Genomic DNA, 17,783 nt, shown 5'->3' with positions numbered 1-17,783 from the left:
CATGGTTTAAACCGGTATTTAAATGAGCAAAAGGTGGCTCGAACGGGTGCAGGTGGCGCTTTAAGCGGCATAGAAACACCTACGTGAAGCCAATACAAAGGATCGCGGCTTACGCTAAGAAGTGAATACAAAAGATTTAGCCGAATGATCCTTTCTTAAGCGGAAAATCTGGAAAATTAGTCAGCAGTTTTGCTTCAAATATCAATGAGGTCATCACCGCTTTCATCACTTTCCACTGTCAGTTGACGAGTCCACCACTTTTTGACTTCAGACCCCGAGGAGGCCTCGTCACTCACAGGGTTCATCTTACACACCATGGACTTCACACTTGTGCGGCCTGCGGGAGAAACACAGGACTGTGATGTGAGTCACGGGTTAACCAGCCACACACACACACACACACACACACACGGCAATTTGCAGAATACTAATTACATGGAATATTAAACGATAAACAAGTCTTTGTTTACCAATCCCTTTCAAAGAAACATGGGAAGCAGGGCCTAAAACAAACTTTTTGCCAAACCTGCCACTGACTTAAGAAAATTTACCAGAAATAAAGGTTTTTTTACCAGCCATGAAACAGATTTTTTTCTTTGAATCAAATTAAAAACACAGACAGCAGCAGGAATATTAGGCTTCTTTTACTTTAAGAGCGAATGCACGGATCCAATATGCTGATACACGTTTTCTCTCTCAGCTGTTTATGTACACATAACTGACTGTTTACAAGGATTCTTGCCAAGATGGGCATTTTGTTTGAACATGTCTGTTCAAACGTAAGAAGACGTGAAAGAGAGCTCAATTCAGTATTCATGTGCTGTCAGAACACACACAACTTCTCACACAGAGAAACAAATTGAGTTCCCTTTAGTGCCTTCTCGCACTTTCTTCTGTCCCGAGTGTTGTTCACGTTTGTTCATGTTCTCACAACACTGCATTGTTAGTATTCATAAAAATGTTACCAGCGATTGACACTGTTTCATTAACTCGCCAACACCGGATTTTTACTCGCATTTGGTGCTTGGCGTGTGTTAATTTTAGGCCCTGATAGGAAGACATTTGATAAATTGTTTATGCCAAAACAATTTGGTATAAACAAACAAATATATTTTATATGTGCTGCAATGTGTCTTATAACTTATTCATATTTTTTATAATACCTAAACATCTGGGAAAGTCTCTGTCATATAGATACAATGGTTACATTAACTGTGTTGCCATTAGTGTTGCACGGTGTACCGATACTTCAAAAGTATCGCGATACTCGGAAATTAAAAACGTCACGATACCTAAATTTATCAGTATCGATACTTAAAAAAAAAAAAAAAAAAAAACGTCTCTATGGACGTCTGTGTTTTTTTCCTGACGCACGCAGCAAGAACCTGCCGCTGTCAGTGTCATGTGACAAAACACTACAGCGAGATGGTTGCATGTGCGAGCACAAGTGGTCCACGACTCGTAGAAAAAGATGACGCGAGGAGTGACATATGGAAGTACGTTGCCTACCTTGCTCTGTTGCACGGTGCACCAATACTTAAAAAGTAAATCGGAAATTAAAAACGTCACGATTCCTTAATTTATTAGTATCGATACTTCTAAGAATGACCGCATTCCAGATTTGTAAAGCCGGCGACAGCGACACACTGGCTGCGTGTCGTGTCCGTTTTTATTTCGGCTCCCATGTTAACTGCCTGCGTGACACACGAGTCTGGGCGCAGCTCGAGACGCGCGGAAAACGCGTGCATGCTATAAATAGAACCGACGCCTATTTTTCACGCGTCACGCAAGCGTGTTGGAAGCGTTCCCAGGCAAAATAGAAAAGGAAAAGATGTTTCTGTCATTTTGACACGAATACATATTAATAAATGACATTTTGATGTTTGAAAGTTTTGACATAAATACAATATAAATGTAATTGAAAAAAATATTATCGATTTTCAAATATTGCACCTCTCAATACAGAACGAATTATTCTGTAGCCTATTTTGCCGTCAACACTGCCGACGTTGTCTTTGCTGCTATATATTTATGTTTAACATGAAGTATAGGCCTTCCACAACTCTCTCCCCACGTCAAATATATCACCAATGAGGCTTATCATATGTTACCAATATTAAACATTGTTTAATATAATCGCTGTTCATATTTTTATTCAAAGTTCAGAATCAAGATAAAGTTCTTATGTTTCTTATGATAAATGAGATAATGCTGCTAAATTTATAAAAAAAAATTACCTTGAATGTCATTGCTCTAATTTATTTTTTATATTTTTATATTTCATATTTTGTTCAAATGTTTAATATATCTGCTCATATGTTCATTTATTAGTGTGTTATATGATTAGAATGTTGTCCCGGTTTTAAAATAAAGCACAGCAATGATATTTGAGAGTGTTTCTCCCTTTCAGGAAAAGTATCGAAAAAGTATCGAAATCGCAATACTTGACTTGGTATCGGTATCGAAACAATAATTTTGGTATCGTGACAACACTAGTTGCCATAATGTCTGCAATTGTTTTTTTATTATCATGTTATTTTTTCTCATTTGTAAGCTGCTTAGGATCAAATCATAATTTTGTAAATGTAACAAGCATGTGTAATAGTAAAAGTATATAAAGTTTGGTATATACCTGCAGGCAGTCGCCACTGTCCCAGCTTCCTCTGGGGTCGGTCGGCGGAGTCCTGTCGGTAGCCGCTGCGGTCTGACAGGGTGGGGCTCAGTAAGGTTTGAAGGCCACTGTTCTGCTGGGTCAGGACCAGGAAAATCATTTTAAATCATTTCATTAGAATGAAGACTCAACGACACAGAAAATCTTTCAAGAATAGACACTGGTAAGGTTACCTCTGGCTGAGTGGGATTGTCATGGTTATGTGCGTTGGTGTCCTCACTGGGGACGGTGGTCTCAATGCTGGGAGGGTTGAGCAGGCGGCGGAGATCCTGCTGTTGGCTCTCTCTCAGACTGAGAATGATGCTACATGACTGCTGCTGTTTCTGAAGAAGGAAGGTGATGTCAGTGTTTTCATTCAGTTCATCCTGCATGTCTAATATCAGGATATATCGCAGTGCCAGTGTGCCGATATGGGACTAATTCTATTGCACAATGACAATAAAGGAAATTGAGCTGAATATGCCATCAGTGATCCTATCAGTGGATCTGTGTTAGTTTTATAGCCTTGACTGGCCATGTTCATTTCCTACTCAAATCAGATTTCTTTTCGAGAAGAGATATCAAAGTTCTTTTCAAGAAAAGTCAGTTCACTCTGTGGCTATATATGCAATGCCTCCAGGCAGCTATTTTGGGCATGCAATTCTTACAACAGTGAGTGTTTGACATGGTAATGGATACGTTGATATGTTTGGTCTTGGCGGAAAAGATCTGCTATGCTGCTTCTGCATTTATGGGACTTTCTACTGCCAGTACATACACGACACGCAGCTGTAAGCATAGAACACATGCTGCTAACATACAATATAGCATACATGTATAACCCATAGCAGATCTATACCGGTGGAGTTGGGGAAGGTGGAGGGTTTCTGAAAGCGTGCTGCATTGCTACATCAAATGCTGACCGAATATTTGAAGGTTGAGCTCATTGGCTACTGATACAGCAGGAACCAATCAGCTGTGCTCTATAGAGAATGACGTGACTGCAACCAGATTGAGTAAAGGACTTTGTATTAATCTCAAAAACCTGCTCGACAAACTCACATTTTAATAACATTTTACATTTGCAACAAAAACTGTCCCAATAATGTTGTTTCTTATGCTCAAATAGTGTAATATCTCAGGTTGGTCCAGCCAATGTGCATGTGCAGTTCCAAGCTCAGGACACTGATTGTTTCTAACAACATTTGCAGTGACACGATTGGCTCTTTTATTTAGAAGATGGGACTTATTCTGCCGTATTACAAATTGCACTTTATCCCATTCAGAGTAATATGAATGAACAGTATTGGTACATATTCAGTCTTTGGTGATATTTACAGCTGCACAAGCTGGAAAAAGTTGTCTGGGCGAGTTTTACTGATAAAGGTTACATTAATGTCAAGGTGTGGTGTTAGATTTACATAAATATTGCATGAAATATTGCATTGACTCTCAGGAGTGTGAGAGCCATGGTGTTTGTGTTTGTGTGGACTCACGGCTCGTATGCGTTTCAGGCACTTCTTTAACCACATGCGGATGGTTTGTTTGGCCACCTCCTCCTCTATAGTGTATTCAAGCTGCTCTCGCGCCAACAGCTCCTCCAGCTGAAGACTCTTCCGGATATCAACCGAGCGGTATGACAACATGCTGAAACATACACGATCAACGACTTTAAACAGACTACAGAACAAGCTTAGGGACCAATATGAACAACATAATAGCAACTGATTGACCCTTTCAGGTTTTGTTCTCTTTGGGCTGGGGAAGAAGATTAGAGTTTTGATATTAACTCTATTACAAAATAGGACATTTTGATTTATCATAATATGAAAATGTGCTCTAATAAATACCACAGTTCTTTCTAACCTCAGTACATCATGGAAGGTGACATCTCCTCCATTGTGCAGACGCTCCATTTCGTAGCACATGTGTTTGAAGAGAAGCTTATCTTTGTCCAGGTCAACTTCCAGACGACCTCTCAGCAGACGGAGCAGAAACTTCACCCGAGAGGTTGGAATCACTCCCTGTATCAAAATCATCCAGACCTATTGCTGATGTTGGTTTCAGAAAACTTCATATTATCATCATAACAGTAAATACCTGCTCAAACAGCAAAAAAAAAAAAAAAAAGCTAAGCACTGTAAGAAAATGATCAGACTATCGCTCTGTTCCTAGTGGGCTGTCTATCTAGACAGCATTTTAAGGGATCAAAGGCACGTTCCTTTTATTAAATTCTAAGAAAGCATCATATGCATCCTTAGAGTAAGGCAATTCCAGAATGCTTTGTGATAAATTATGAATGGTGAAATAGAAATAGCAATATTCATTATAAATTAAACAGTCAAAACAAAAATAAATGACTTTTGGTTTCGTACAAAATAGTTTTGGAGGACCAAAATCACTGACCGAAACAGTGACATTTAATTAGCACTTCTCTGATGATGCGTTTTGACTGTTTCAGTGTCAGTGTGCTACAGCAGGTAAACATGTCAGACATTTGACCATGACCAAAAAGGATGCTAGAGTAGCAATAATGTAAAATCTGTTTGGCTGAAATATCGAGAGGCGGGCAGCTTGTTGTCGAAGAACTTTTCTATGGTTTAATTTATCACAAGAGAACAAGACATTATTTTCAGTTTCAGCTTGCCTATGCAGAGTTACAAATCAGCTTTGTGAGGTTCCATCACAGTCAGGATGATTCCGAAGCAGATCACTGGATTTTGGATCAGAGCTCATGTCTCTAATTATGGACCTAGTCCTTCCTGTGCTCAGCTGTTACAGTCTTATGATTTCAAGTGTTTCTAGCTGATCCCAGCTTGACTCATTAAGGCCAGAAAATGACTGGTGTGCCTCATTTAACTCATATACACGAGCAGATATTACTAATCCTACAGGGGGAGGTCAAATCTGCACGCACTTCTCTCTGCTGCTCTCAATAAGGCTGTTTCCACCTAATGAAGATGACAGCTCAACACCTCTCACTATCTGTGACAGGCAGTAATAACCTCCAATTACTCTGGAGGTGAGAATGTCGATGCGTGTGATTCATTCATTTGCAGCTTCAGAGCCAGTGCGGAGAGCACACATGGGTATTAACTCAAAATCATCCCCACTGACAGCCGCTGATCACAGGCACATCCCCTCCTCCTCACCTCCCGCTTGTCATCCACCATGTTCCAAATGATCTGGAAGTGACGCAGGTCGTTGTAGCTTAGCAACTGGTCCTCCTCGGTAGAGTAGAACAAAGAGAAATTCTCCACAATGATAGCTGAGGGGGAGATAAAGTGATTAGGGTTGGGTTAGCTTTCAGCTAGGCTCTCAGTGCTTGAGCATAAGGTTGAAAACACTCTAAATAAGTGTGCAAATGCATACTTGGCTGATGCATTGCAAGGACATGGTCCTGTTGTACACACTTTGTGTTCTTGCATTTCTGTGGTGGTAATAAACCTCAATAAACCTGATAGAGTAAATGCCTGGGTATAGTTCATTTTACACAATCAGCTCCGTCAGCGCGGTCACAAAAATGCGCTGTTGTCCGCACACCTCATCCGTGGACCCTCCTGATGACGAAAATTACATCACACGGACGGTGTGCGGACACAGACGGCCAAAGTATACTTTGGGCTTTTCAGTACCTTCAAATGCCTCTATTAAAATGTCAAGCTGTTGACAGTTAATGCTAATGCCCACTATAGCACCCCTTGTGGCAATGATGGGAATGCAACGCATAATGCATTGAGTAACATTTCAGAGCATAAATTTGAGTCATACAATCACTGTGCAGAGAGTGCTTTGGGCCTCAACCTATTGAAAAGACTAGCTGAGACTATTATGATTTTGCTGGTTTAAGCTAGTTATTGCAGGTTTGTAGTTGGTCTAGCAAGTGGATCACAATAACCATGGAAATCTTGCTAGCAGGATTGGGCAAAATTACATTTTAATTACAATAGCGTTCAAAAGTTTGGGGCTTTATTTGATAAAAAAATACAGTAAAAAAATTTATATTGTAAAATCTTACAATTTAAACTGGTTAACTGTTTTATATTTGAATATACAGTTTTTTCATATACAGAATTTTGGGCATATTTTACAGACTTTCAGCTGTTTGCAATGAACAAATCAAACAAAAGTAACTGAAATAGTTCAACACAACAAATGTTTCAAGTGGTTTCCCAAAATTAAATTCCTCATGAGCAATGGCCTCCAGTTCAGTAATATTCTCGGGTTTGTGTGCTGCAACCGCCTTCTTCACTCCCACCAGAGATTTTCTATGGGGTTCAAGTCAGATGACTGATGGCCACTGTAGAATCTTCCAGGATTTCTTTTGCAACCAAGCTTTGGTGGAATTTGAGGTATGCTTGTGATTATTGTCCTGTTGGAAGGTCCAAAGACGTCCTGATATACAAAAATTAATCAATCTTGCCTTCCACACGCTGCAGGTTTCCAGTGCCAGAGGATGCAATGCAGCCCCAGAGCATCACCGAGCCACCATCATGCTTAACTTAAGGCCGAGTGTTTTTTTCAGCATATGAGTCATTCTTATTCCTCCAGACATAACGCTGATCCACAGGGCCGAAAAGTTCCAGTTTTGTTTCATTGCTCCACAGAACAGAATCCCAAAACTTCTGTGGCTTATTTATATGATTTTGAGCAAATTGGAGCCGACTTTTCTTGAGCTTTTGGGTCAGTAGTGGTGTACATCTTGGATTTCTGGCATGGAAACTGCATGCGTTTTTGTGCAAGCTGAAACCTCAGTGCCTGTTGCCACCAAGTCTTGCTGAAGGTCTTTTGCAGTCACTCAAGAGTTTTTCTGAACCTGAGGTTTCTCCGAAATATAGTTGCAGCCATCGATAGCTTCCTTATTTTACCCTGTCCAGGTAGTGTAACCACTGTTCATTTAACTTTGCAAACTATGCTTTCCAACGGTGTCTCTAGGAACATTTAGTGCCTTTGCTATCTTTTGTATCCTGTTCCTTGTTTGTGAAGGGCGATGATATCTTCTCTTATCTTTTTTGGACCATTCTTTTGACTTAACCATATTTCTAACATTCGGGTCAAATGTGACACTCAAAAAAACAGTTCAGGTTTTTCATGTGTTCTTGTTCAAGCACACCTGGTGCAACTAATGAATTCCTTAACTGGTTGCATCAGGTGTGCTTGAGACAATACCTGTTTTACAGATTTGTGCTGTTGTGAGTGACTTTATTCAGGAGGTTGAATAATTTTGAGACTATAGAAATCATTAAAAGTTGCATTTTCAGTTGAATTTGGGGAAACCACTTGAAATATTTGTTGTGCTTGAGCGATTTGCAATGGGGGTTGAATACTTTTGATTACAAATGTATTTTAAAATGTAATTTATTCCTGTAATTTTCAGCATTATTACTACAGTCTTCAGTGTCACATGATCCTTCAGAAAATCATTCTAATATACTAACTTTTTACATTGAATACATTAGTGAACAAACTCCATCGCACACCTGCAATTGATAGGTGCGTAGGATTAATGAGACCAACCAGGTGGATCGTTTCAACAGACAAGCAATTCCCGCACACTATCGTAACGTGCAAAGAAGTATTCTTTATTCACACAACGTTTCGGTCACACGACCTTCATCAGGATGAAGGTCGTGTGACCGAAGCTCCTGATGAAGGTCGTGTGACCGAAACGTTGTGTGAATAAAGAATACTTCTTTGCAAGTTACGATAGTGTGCGGGAATTGCTTGTCTGTTGATACATTGAATACATTGAAATTTCTTAGTATTATCACAATGGTTGTGCTGCTTAACATTTTGAAAACTGTGATACATTTTTTTTTCAGGATTCTTTAATAATAGAAAGTTCAAAAGAACAACATTTATTTGATATAGAAAAGTGTTTTCTGTAATTTTTGAACAATTTAATCACTCCTTGCTAAATAAAAGTACGAGAGAAAGACTTTCAGAGGGAGGCACCTCTCTGTTCTGGGAAAAAAGAGATAATAAACATGGAAGGATGTCAGGAAGAATAATGAGCAGCGATATTGTATTTTATGAGCTAGTTTAGCTAGCGTCTAAAGCGGGAGGAAATTAGATGGGACCCTGGGAGATGGAACAGGATATTGTGCCTGCAGTCAGGGGAAAGAGGTGCTTACCTACGAGCAGGTTGAGCATGATGTAAGCAATGATGACATAGAAAGAGCAAAAGTAAATGAGGGCGCCAGCATAGTTTCCACAGTCTGTCTCCCAGTAGCGATGTTTGTCCGGAGTGCAGAATGGCGGCTGCACCTGGGGAACAAGGCAGACAAACAAACATAATCAACACATGGGGCTCGCAGCTGATGTGTTTTGATTTAAATAAATCATTCAGAAGTATGTCGAATGAAACAAGATGCTGTTCAGTTATATTTGCAATTCTATTTGATACATTTAAATGATTTGTTTACTGTTTTTTTTTTAATGATTTTCACAGCAAGGACACTTGCTTGTGGGCAAAATGGAGCTGCCATCCAATCTCTTACCATGCAGTCATGCATGATCTTATTCCAGTCTTCACCTGTGACTATTCGAAACAGTACAGTGATGGCTTTCCCCGCGGTGGAGAAGTTTGCGTGCCTGTTGGCGAGAGAGGAAAAGGTAACAGCTCACGCAGAGTCACTTCCTCTCATGCTGTCAGCTTCACCTGAAAACTGATTCTCCCAAATACAAGTAGGGCCTTCAAGCAAAACGTTTAGACAACACCAATTATATCAGCGCTGTGGGTAGTAGCAAGTGTGTTTAAAATCTTGCCTCTGGTACGCTGTCAAATCATTGTCACCTCTGGTACACAGTCAAATCATTGCTTCTGTGTGTCATAAGACGGCTCACCTGTTAATGTTCTCGCCGTATTTGACAGTGCCGAAAAGGACGACGCCAGCAAAAGCGTAGCACAGCAACAGCAAGAACATTCCCACGATAATAAAGAAACTCTTGTACATGCTGACGACCACAGTTAGCAAAAGCATCTTTAACGTCACCTGTAAATACAAGACAGCTCAGTGGGGGAGGAAATGCACTATAGGGTTTGAAGTGGACAAAGAAAAATTATTTTCATGTTATGTTGAATATTTTTACAAGCATAATCATTTATGCATACTCACATGCTTCCCACATATGGTGAAAAACCTGAATACTATTACACATGTGCCCATCATGTATGTGTACGCATTCTAAAGAAAGAGAAATTCAAGTCATTTCTTTGTAATATAACATACATTTAAAGTCAACACATGTTGAGTCAAAGTGCTGTACTGTACATCACAAAACAAAACCATGAATGTTACATTTAAATCATAATAATTGTAGCTTTTGTGAATCTGAATTGAAACAACAGATCAGATCATTGGTTTTTCTACTGTTTAAAAAGCAGTGCATTTTCGGTCTGACACGCATGATAGGCCTCAAGTTTAAATTTTGGTACTGGAGTTTACTAGAAATTATTTAACCTTTTGTATAACAATTGAAAATGTACAAAAATGAAAAAAGTAGAGGAAGATTGTTTCCTTTAAGACATGTAATTCATCAGAAGACCCCAATATATAAGCTGTTGTTTTCCTTAATTATTTTGTTAATCTGAAAACAAAAATTTATGCAGTGCTTTTAATATGTTTTTGTATTGCCTAATTGTAATTGTGCAAGAAATTAAAAAAGAAAAAGGAACTCAAATCATTAAGGTAAAAGGTACAAATAAAATCCCATTGATGAAAATGCATGACATTTTAGTGTGTACCAGTAAAGCAAAGTGCAAAATGATCCATATGACTCCAAGGGATGTGACGAGTAGGTCATATCTGTTTCTCCTGCTCTGCCAGTATCCGGCTGGTGACATAGCTATCAGCTTCATAGTCACCTGCAGCAGAGGAATTCATTCTGTCATGACCGTACAATACTTCCAAAAGACCTCATGAACTGCAAAGCCTCTGGTGAATTTTTAAACTTTTTTTTGTGGCAGTAAAAAAAGAGGAAGAACTCATGAAAGAACAGGAAACGGAATTTAAAATGTACTGTAACATATTTACCTCCAGAACAAAAATGAAAGTGAAAACCACAGACATTGTGGCCAAGGGAAAAGTAACCGGGTCAAGTACATCCCACTGTAACACATACACACTAATTAATTTGTTATGTTAGTGCTAAGATACAACAAAAATGTGTTTTGTTGCTGTAACCCTCCTCACCTTAACAGACAGAAGGACAGACTGTGCTAACACCAGCACTGCGATACCTCGCTTGAAAAAAGGATGCTGGGTGATGTCGTACATTTTTGCACGGAATCCACCGTTTTCTGCAAATGCAAGAGAAGGAATTTCAGTTTTGAAAGAACAGAAAATTAGGGCTTTTCAGCATGAACCGGTACTGTGGTCACAAAACAAAGACCTGGTCAAAATTCCCTGACCTTCAGAATAATTTCTGTGCTCTCTTTTATCATCATTTAAAGGACTCATCTCAACTGTTCATTCAATGCACTCAGTAAGAGCTTTACCCTTGGCCTTGCTTTTACAGATCCGCCACATCATCGTTTTGCTGTCTTTTAGCTGGTCACAAGGTCTGAGTGTCATTCATCATGCACTGTAATCACAAGTTCATTTCAACATCCACAGAATGCAGACAGATTATTTGAAGCTGGTTTCAATAGAGTTGGAATTGATGTGGTTACTCTGCCGAGTGCTGACTAAGGTATTGATTTTTCTGTTATTCCAGTGTGCAGACTACTTGGCAGGAAGCACAAAGGAAGCTCCGCCTAATGCCGTCTACAGCTCTCTATATCTATCCCTTATTTTAGTTCTTATACGGCATGCACTGCAAATTATTGCAGTAGTATTATTTTAGTATTATTTACATACTATTATAACATTTATCACGATTTAAGGTCTCTGACGCCCATACACAATTTAGGGCAGAAAAATAAAGAAGAACCACCTTCGATGCTTGGACCCCTAAATATTATTAGTAGTAGTAGTAGTAAGGATGTTTGCTTTTTGAGACTGCTAAGACCAGCTGAATATGTGGATGTTAATTATGCTTGATAGTGGTAGAAAAAGTAAAAAGAAAGGAAGTAAACATCTATTCACAGTTGATCATGGTTTGAGTGAAATTTAATTTAAGTGGGAAGGCTGTGTAACTTGCAGTGTGGCTTACAAAATGCATTTTGTTTCTTTGAACAAAATTAGATTTCAGTTATCAGTATTGGAGGAAGAGCATGCTGCCTCCATGCTGATAGTGAAAAGCCATTGGTTCAGTCCATTGTTTACAAAGGCGGCATAGATGAACAATTCTTTTGTAATTTACAAAGAACTTCCGCATTTTTTCTATTGGTTAAAATGATAATTGAACAAGTCAGACGTACTTAATGACTAGAAAAGAAAAGTACTGAAAATCTGTCCATTGCAGCCTTTGGAGTTTGGTTCAAAACATATCAATCAAACATGTCAGTAGATTGGAGCATTTTTTGTGTCTAATTGCCACATTAAATATGCCTGGATAATTGCCTACTATGATAATTGTGTTTATTCTTTCCTGCTGTTATGAAACATGTCTTTGAAGTGTCTGTTTCCAGGCGAGTCGGCAGTCAAACATAAAAACACAACAAGCTACCACCGTCACTGCAGAGCCTGCGACTGCCAAATCAATCAGTCAGTCAATCTACGGGAGACACAGGGAGAATCGCTCTTCTCTCTTTGGCTCTAAGGTGCCCACAGAGCCCAAAGTCATTCATACTACAGGCAGCTATAACTTCTGACTCAGAAGTGGAGTGGTTATTATCAAGTGTGTGATTGCCTTGGGGGTGTACCCACCGCTGAAAGCTTAAATTTAGTTTGTTCTCTACTACGGCAGAAGAGAGCTGATTAAATGCTTCAGGAAACACATGCAAAGCAGGGATGGCTCATTAGCGGAAGAAGGGAAGATGAAGGGAGGGAAAAAAAGGGAAAGAAAGAGATGAGAGACTGAGAGGTTGCTGCTGAAATTATAATACACTCGCTGCACTGGTGACGTTTATCTGCGCGCCACCGAAATGTCTCTTTGTGGCTGACTGACCATTTTTGGAGGGTTCAATGATACCTCAACAAAATATCAAACAGTGTGATGTAGTTTATACTTTAATGCAATTCAAATATAATATTATTCTTGCTACTTATATATCCCTGTTGCTCAAACACATGATGGTGTCCAAAAGGCAACATTATGGCGATACACAAATAGACATTTTAATTGTGGAGACCTCCAGTGAGCACTTACCTGGGCGAGGGGGGAGGTGGAGTGGCTGAGCAATCTTCAGACGACTTTTCAAATCTTCCCATCTCCTCTGATCCACAGTCAAAAGAGCTGTGCCCTAAACAAACACATTTAACACATATGATCAGGGAACAGCCAACAGACATAGCTACTAATCAACTAACAGTAAGAAAACCGCCCTACCTTATTTTCATTAAAGTTGGCTATGACAACACCAACAAAAAGGGTGAGCCCAATCATACAGCCCAGGAACACAAAGACGTGGATATAGATGCCATGAATCTGAGACAATCAAAGGTCATGATCAGTCCAGTCCAGATTAATCAGTTTAGTAGTATAGAGGTCACTGTTAAAAAAGTAACTTACCGGTCCCACTCTGTGTATGATGACGTCTCTCACCTCCACCCAACCCTTCAGTGACAGCACCTCAAACAGAGCCAGCATGGCATTGCCCACATTATCGAAATTGAAGTTTCGAGGGTTTGCCCTAAAAGCAGAAGCACAAAACTGTATTTGGGTGAAAGATGAAACATTTATTTGTTATATTCCTTGTAAAGCAATAACATGTAACCAAGCAATGTGTTCAAAAGGCATTTTTAAAATGTGTCTCTTACAAACAATGTATTTTTGTCAACTGTTCATCTGAGTTGGTTAAGGTCAAGAAACATGCACCAAAATGTCTGTCTGCCTGTCTCTGTGTGTGTCTGTGTGTTTGAGAGAGAGGACATGCTGCTCTACGGGCTGAACACAAACACAATACCTAGTGAAACAAATGCCTTGTTCTTTTCCTGTTACCACGCAAAGTGCTCAAAGATAAAAGTGCGACAACTTTTCTTTTCTTTTTTCTTTCTCTCTCTCTGTCTCTCTCTCGCGGGAGTGGGTTGTTGCGTGAGATTGCACATGTGAGAGCGCCTGTGCCTTTTTTCGGGCTTTTCTGTTTTCCCCTTCCTGTTAGCTAGTGGATTGTAAAGTAAGGAAAGATGACCTTGTTGGAGAAAACCAGCCATGTGGTGTGGTTTGCTGGTATGGCGTCTCCTCCAGTACAGGGAACACCACCATTATCGCTCCAGAATGGGTGCAGGTGTGTACCTGAATCTGGTGTAAATGTTGAAAATGTGCTTTTGGTAGTAGAACAAATAGGATTTGATAAAATTGTCTCTGCGTCACGTATGAATAAAGCGGTAGTGGTGTTTCTAAAGTGAAGAGCTGGTTAATGAGTTAACTGTGAATGGAATTCAGGTGAAGAAAAAATGTATTTCTGTGACCCCGTTATAAGAAGTAATTACGAAAGAACTCATAAGATTTGGAAAGACCGCAAGCCCGATGAGATCAATTCCTTTAGGATGTAAAAACAGTATGCTGAATCATGTTTTGTCCTTTAGAAGACAGGTGTATATGTTTTTGACCACAACAGAGAAATCATTGGAAATCTCTTTCCGTGTTAATCACGGTGAGAGTTTGTATATGGTCTATGCACGCATCAATAATCTACGGTGCTTTGATTGCAGAGATTTGGGACACAAACACCTTTCTTGTCCGCATAAACACGAAATTAATGATTAGCTGCTGCCACCATCAGAACAAAACAATCGAAAGTATCTTCTCAATGCACGGATGAGGGCTCAAGTGATGAACAATGGTTAGATGGTTTGGATGTGGCAAGAATAGATGTTAAGGAGTTGTATACTGTTGATCAAATTAATAGATTTCTGGATGAGACAAAAGGAAAAGTGGGAGTTGAAGTGTTTGAGTTGATTTTTTTCTTAAGTGTGAGTGAAAAATCTAGGTGAAATTTAGCAATATAGTCTATGCTGCACGTTTAGATTGTTTTTATGTATCAGATAATATGAAAAATATACTTTTGCATAGTACAATTTTTCTAAAGCTTTTTCTGATTACAAGTTAATTACAGTTGCCTGCAGTTTGGAAAAGTGAGCTTATAAGAGCTGCTATTGCCGTTTCAATGTGAAACTCTTGAATAAAAGTTGTGACATTTTTCAAAACTTCTGGGTAACTTGGAAAAAAGAAAAAGAAAGATTTGAGAACATTATGCAGTGGTGGGAGATTGGGAAGATACATATTAAAGGGTTCTGTCAACAATATGTTTCTCATTCCACAATGTGTATGGAAATTAGAGCCCGACCGATATGGATTTTTGGGGGCCGATGCCGATACCGATAAAAAAAAGCCAGATACCGATATATCGGCCGATATTATTTATGTGTATATTATAATACAGTAGCAATATTATTTATGTGTATTATAGTACAGTAAGTTTGGACACACTTTCCAATTGGTGTGTACAAACTTTTGATGGGTACTGTATATAGAATACACAGTATAAACAGAATAAATATATAAACGTTTTGCAATGATCACTCAAATGTGATCAAACACTTGTGTGACAAAGATATGTAATGGAGGCAGGGTGAATGATAGAATGAGAATTTGAGCTGTAACCAAACTAGTTTGCATTGCATTTTATATTTTATTATATTCTAAATTCTGTTGCATAATCTTCACTAACGACTTTGTCCTTTTAATTTAGTCACCTTATTTAAAACATAACTTGTATCAATAAATATATCAAAAGTGTCACTGACAAAACCTTATCTTCTATTTTTAATCTTAATTTCTCTAATATCTACCAGTGGAGGAAGAACTCAGATCTTTTTAGTAAAGTAAAATGAATCATATCATAATGAAAACGTTTATAATTACATATGTACAGTAGTTTTATACTATTTTAAATTAGTAAGCAAAATGTACTAAACGTGAAACTAGGCTAGCCTACTCTTAATGCAAAATGGCCCTATATAAAGTGTTATAATTATATAAATTATTGGAGTAGGGCTGGACCGGAATATTCGAATATTTGTTCGGTGGGTTGGTAGTGGATTTGAAAGTTTGACATTTGAATATTCGTTTTTTTTTTTTTCACATCTGGGATCCCCCGCGAAACGGTTCTCATTCGCGCTTGAATAAGGCCGGCGACACACTGACTGCGTGGCATGGCCGTTTTTATTTCGGCTCCCATGTTAACAGGTTGGAGTTTGCACACTGCCTGCGTGAGACACGCGTCTCTCAGGCCCGGCTCGAGCCACGCGGAAAACGCGTGCAGTGCATGCTAGAAATATAACCGACGTCTGAGTGTTCCAGCAACGGTGTTCTCTGGCTAGAGCGCAGAACAGCGGAGTTTGTATGGACAAAGTGCATGTCTGAGCTTGTGTTTTGGGTTAAGCTGCGTTGCTTTGACATTGTGGAAAATAGAATAATAGAAACAAAATGTATTAGCCTTTTTTTACCCGTTATTATCAATTTAAATTAATCTCGTTTTTTAATTTAACAATTTCGTTTTTCTTTATTTAAATTTCGTTTTTCTTTATTTAAATTTCGTTTTTTCTTTATTTAAATTTCCTTTTTCTTTATTTAAATTTCATTAAATTTCTTTATTTAAATTTTGTAATTTCTTTATTTAAATTTAGTTTTTCTTTATTTAAATTTAGTTTTTCTTTATTTAAATTTCGTTTTTTCTTTATTTAAATTTCCTTTTTCTTTATTTAAATTTTGTTTAATTTCTTTATTTAACTTTTGTAATTTCTTTATTTAAATTTCGTTTTTCTTTATTTAAATTTCGTTTTTCTTTATTTAAATTTCGTTTTTTCTTTATTTAAATTTCGTTTTTCTTTATTTAAATTTCGTTTTTCTTTATTTAAATCTACCCTTTACTGTCAGTAATTTGTTAGTCAGAAAAATATTAGATTACCTTAAAAGTATTGCTTAATTTAACAGACCTGTGTGTGTGCGTTTTATATCACTGCAGTGTCCTTCTCGGACGCATTCTCTGCCCGCAGGAGGTGCGCCGCTTCCAGCTCGCGCTGTTCTGTAGTTTACTAAAAGTGTATTAATTCTGAATGTGTTGCATCTCGCGTGTCCATCTATATTGCACCAAATGCCACAATGCACTCCCTTGAGAAGTCGATTGGATTAAATAATAAAAATGCAAATGGACATACAGACACATAGAGAATCCTACCTTTATTAGAGAGAAAAATATGTTCAGCTCCGTCTATCCGATGTCCATTACTACCGAAGCTTCGAAGCTCAAAAAGCTTTAACACTGTGTCTACACCAGAAGCGGCTGTTATTTTTTGCCACTTTTGCCAGTTCTTTGTGACAGCTTTTAGGTGCTTTATTGGCAGCGTCATCCTTACATAAATCATGCACGGCGCACGCTGCATTTTTTTTTTTATATTAATTTATCGGCCATTATAAATGCCGATACCGATAGTTAGGAAAATGCCTAATATCGGCCGATAATATCGGCCTGCCGATATATCGGTCGGGGCCGGGCTCTAATGGAAATGACATAAGAGTGGATTGTAAAGAGTTAGAGTGGCTACTTCCCCTGTTGTCATATGGGGGAAGGATCCTAATTTGTAATAACCTGGTGGCATAAGATGACCATACTTGAACAAAAAATAAGTTCATAAGATATTGTACAAAAAATAAAAAAATCTTTAATAGACTTTTTTTTGGTGTGGACAATATTGGTGAAAGCACCGGTATTGTTTTTGCCCAGGCAAGGAGGAGGTCAATGTTTAGTGGAAAAAAAGTCAATGATAAAAGCCTTTAGACTTCAGACAGCCCAGCGACTACTGTATGGTGACAACATGTGTTGGTTTGAAATAGCCTGTGCACTAACTGAGAAGTGCAGGCAGCATGCCACTAGATCATCACCTATTTCTCATGGACATTGAGAATCTTAATCTAACAGAATTGACAACTTTCTATAGATCAGTATTGAATGCATGGAAAGTGTTCAAGTTTTTAAAGAGAACTAAGTAGTGCTCAAGGCTTGTGGCTGAGAGAATAACCTCTT

The 17,783-nt window shown here is 38.5% G+C and overlaps 1 protein-coding gene across 1 annotated transcript in view; it reads right to left on the bottom strand.

Moving 5' to 3' along the window:
* Positions 1 to 193: 193 nt before the first annotated feature.
* nalcn (sodium leak channel, non-selective) overlaps positions 194 to 17,783 on the bottom strand; it is a 133,248-nt gene continuing 115,658 nt past the window's right edge. The window contains exons 31-46 of the mRNA XM_084421475.1: positions 13,268 to 13,388; positions 13,085 to 13,183; positions 12,905 to 12,998; positions 10,846 to 10,952; positions 10,687 to 10,761; positions 10,398 to 10,517; positions 9,769 to 9,837; positions 9,497 to 9,645; positions 9,151 to 9,244; positions 8,785 to 8,917; positions 5,803 to 5,918; positions 4,517 to 4,674; positions 4,147 to 4,297; positions 2,845 to 2,994; positions 2,633 to 2,747; positions 194 to 337 (exon numbers count right to left, since the gene is read on the bottom strand). Of these exons, the coding sequence (XP_084277601.1) occupies positions 195 to 337; positions 2,633 to 2,747; positions 2,845 to 2,994; positions 4,147 to 4,297; positions 4,517 to 4,674; positions 5,803 to 5,918; positions 8,785 to 8,917; positions 9,151 to 9,244; positions 9,497 to 9,645; positions 9,769 to 9,837; positions 10,398 to 10,517; positions 10,687 to 10,761; positions 10,846 to 10,952; positions 12,905 to 12,998; positions 13,085 to 13,183; positions 13,268 to 13,388 (1,894 nt within the window). The 3' untranslated portion in view covers position 194. The remainder of the gene's footprint in view (positions 338 to 2,632; positions 2,748 to 2,844; positions 2,995 to 4,146; positions 4,298 to 4,516; positions 4,675 to 5,802; positions 5,919 to 8,784; positions 8,918 to 9,150; positions 9,245 to 9,496; positions 9,646 to 9,768; positions 9,838 to 10,397; positions 10,518 to 10,686; positions 10,762 to 10,845; positions 10,953 to 12,904; positions 12,999 to 13,084; positions 13,184 to 13,267; positions 13,389 to 17,783) is intronic.

The sequence above is a fragment of the Rutilus rutilus genome (assembly GCF_951802725.1).
Source record: "Rutilus rutilus genome assembly, chromosome: 10".
Taxonomy (NCBI): Eukaryota; Metazoa; Chordata; class Actinopteri; order Cypriniformes; family Leuciscidae; genus Rutilus; species Rutilus rutilus.
Note: the sequence above shows the minus strand (reverse complement) of the source record. Positions and strands in the feature narration are given on the sequence as shown.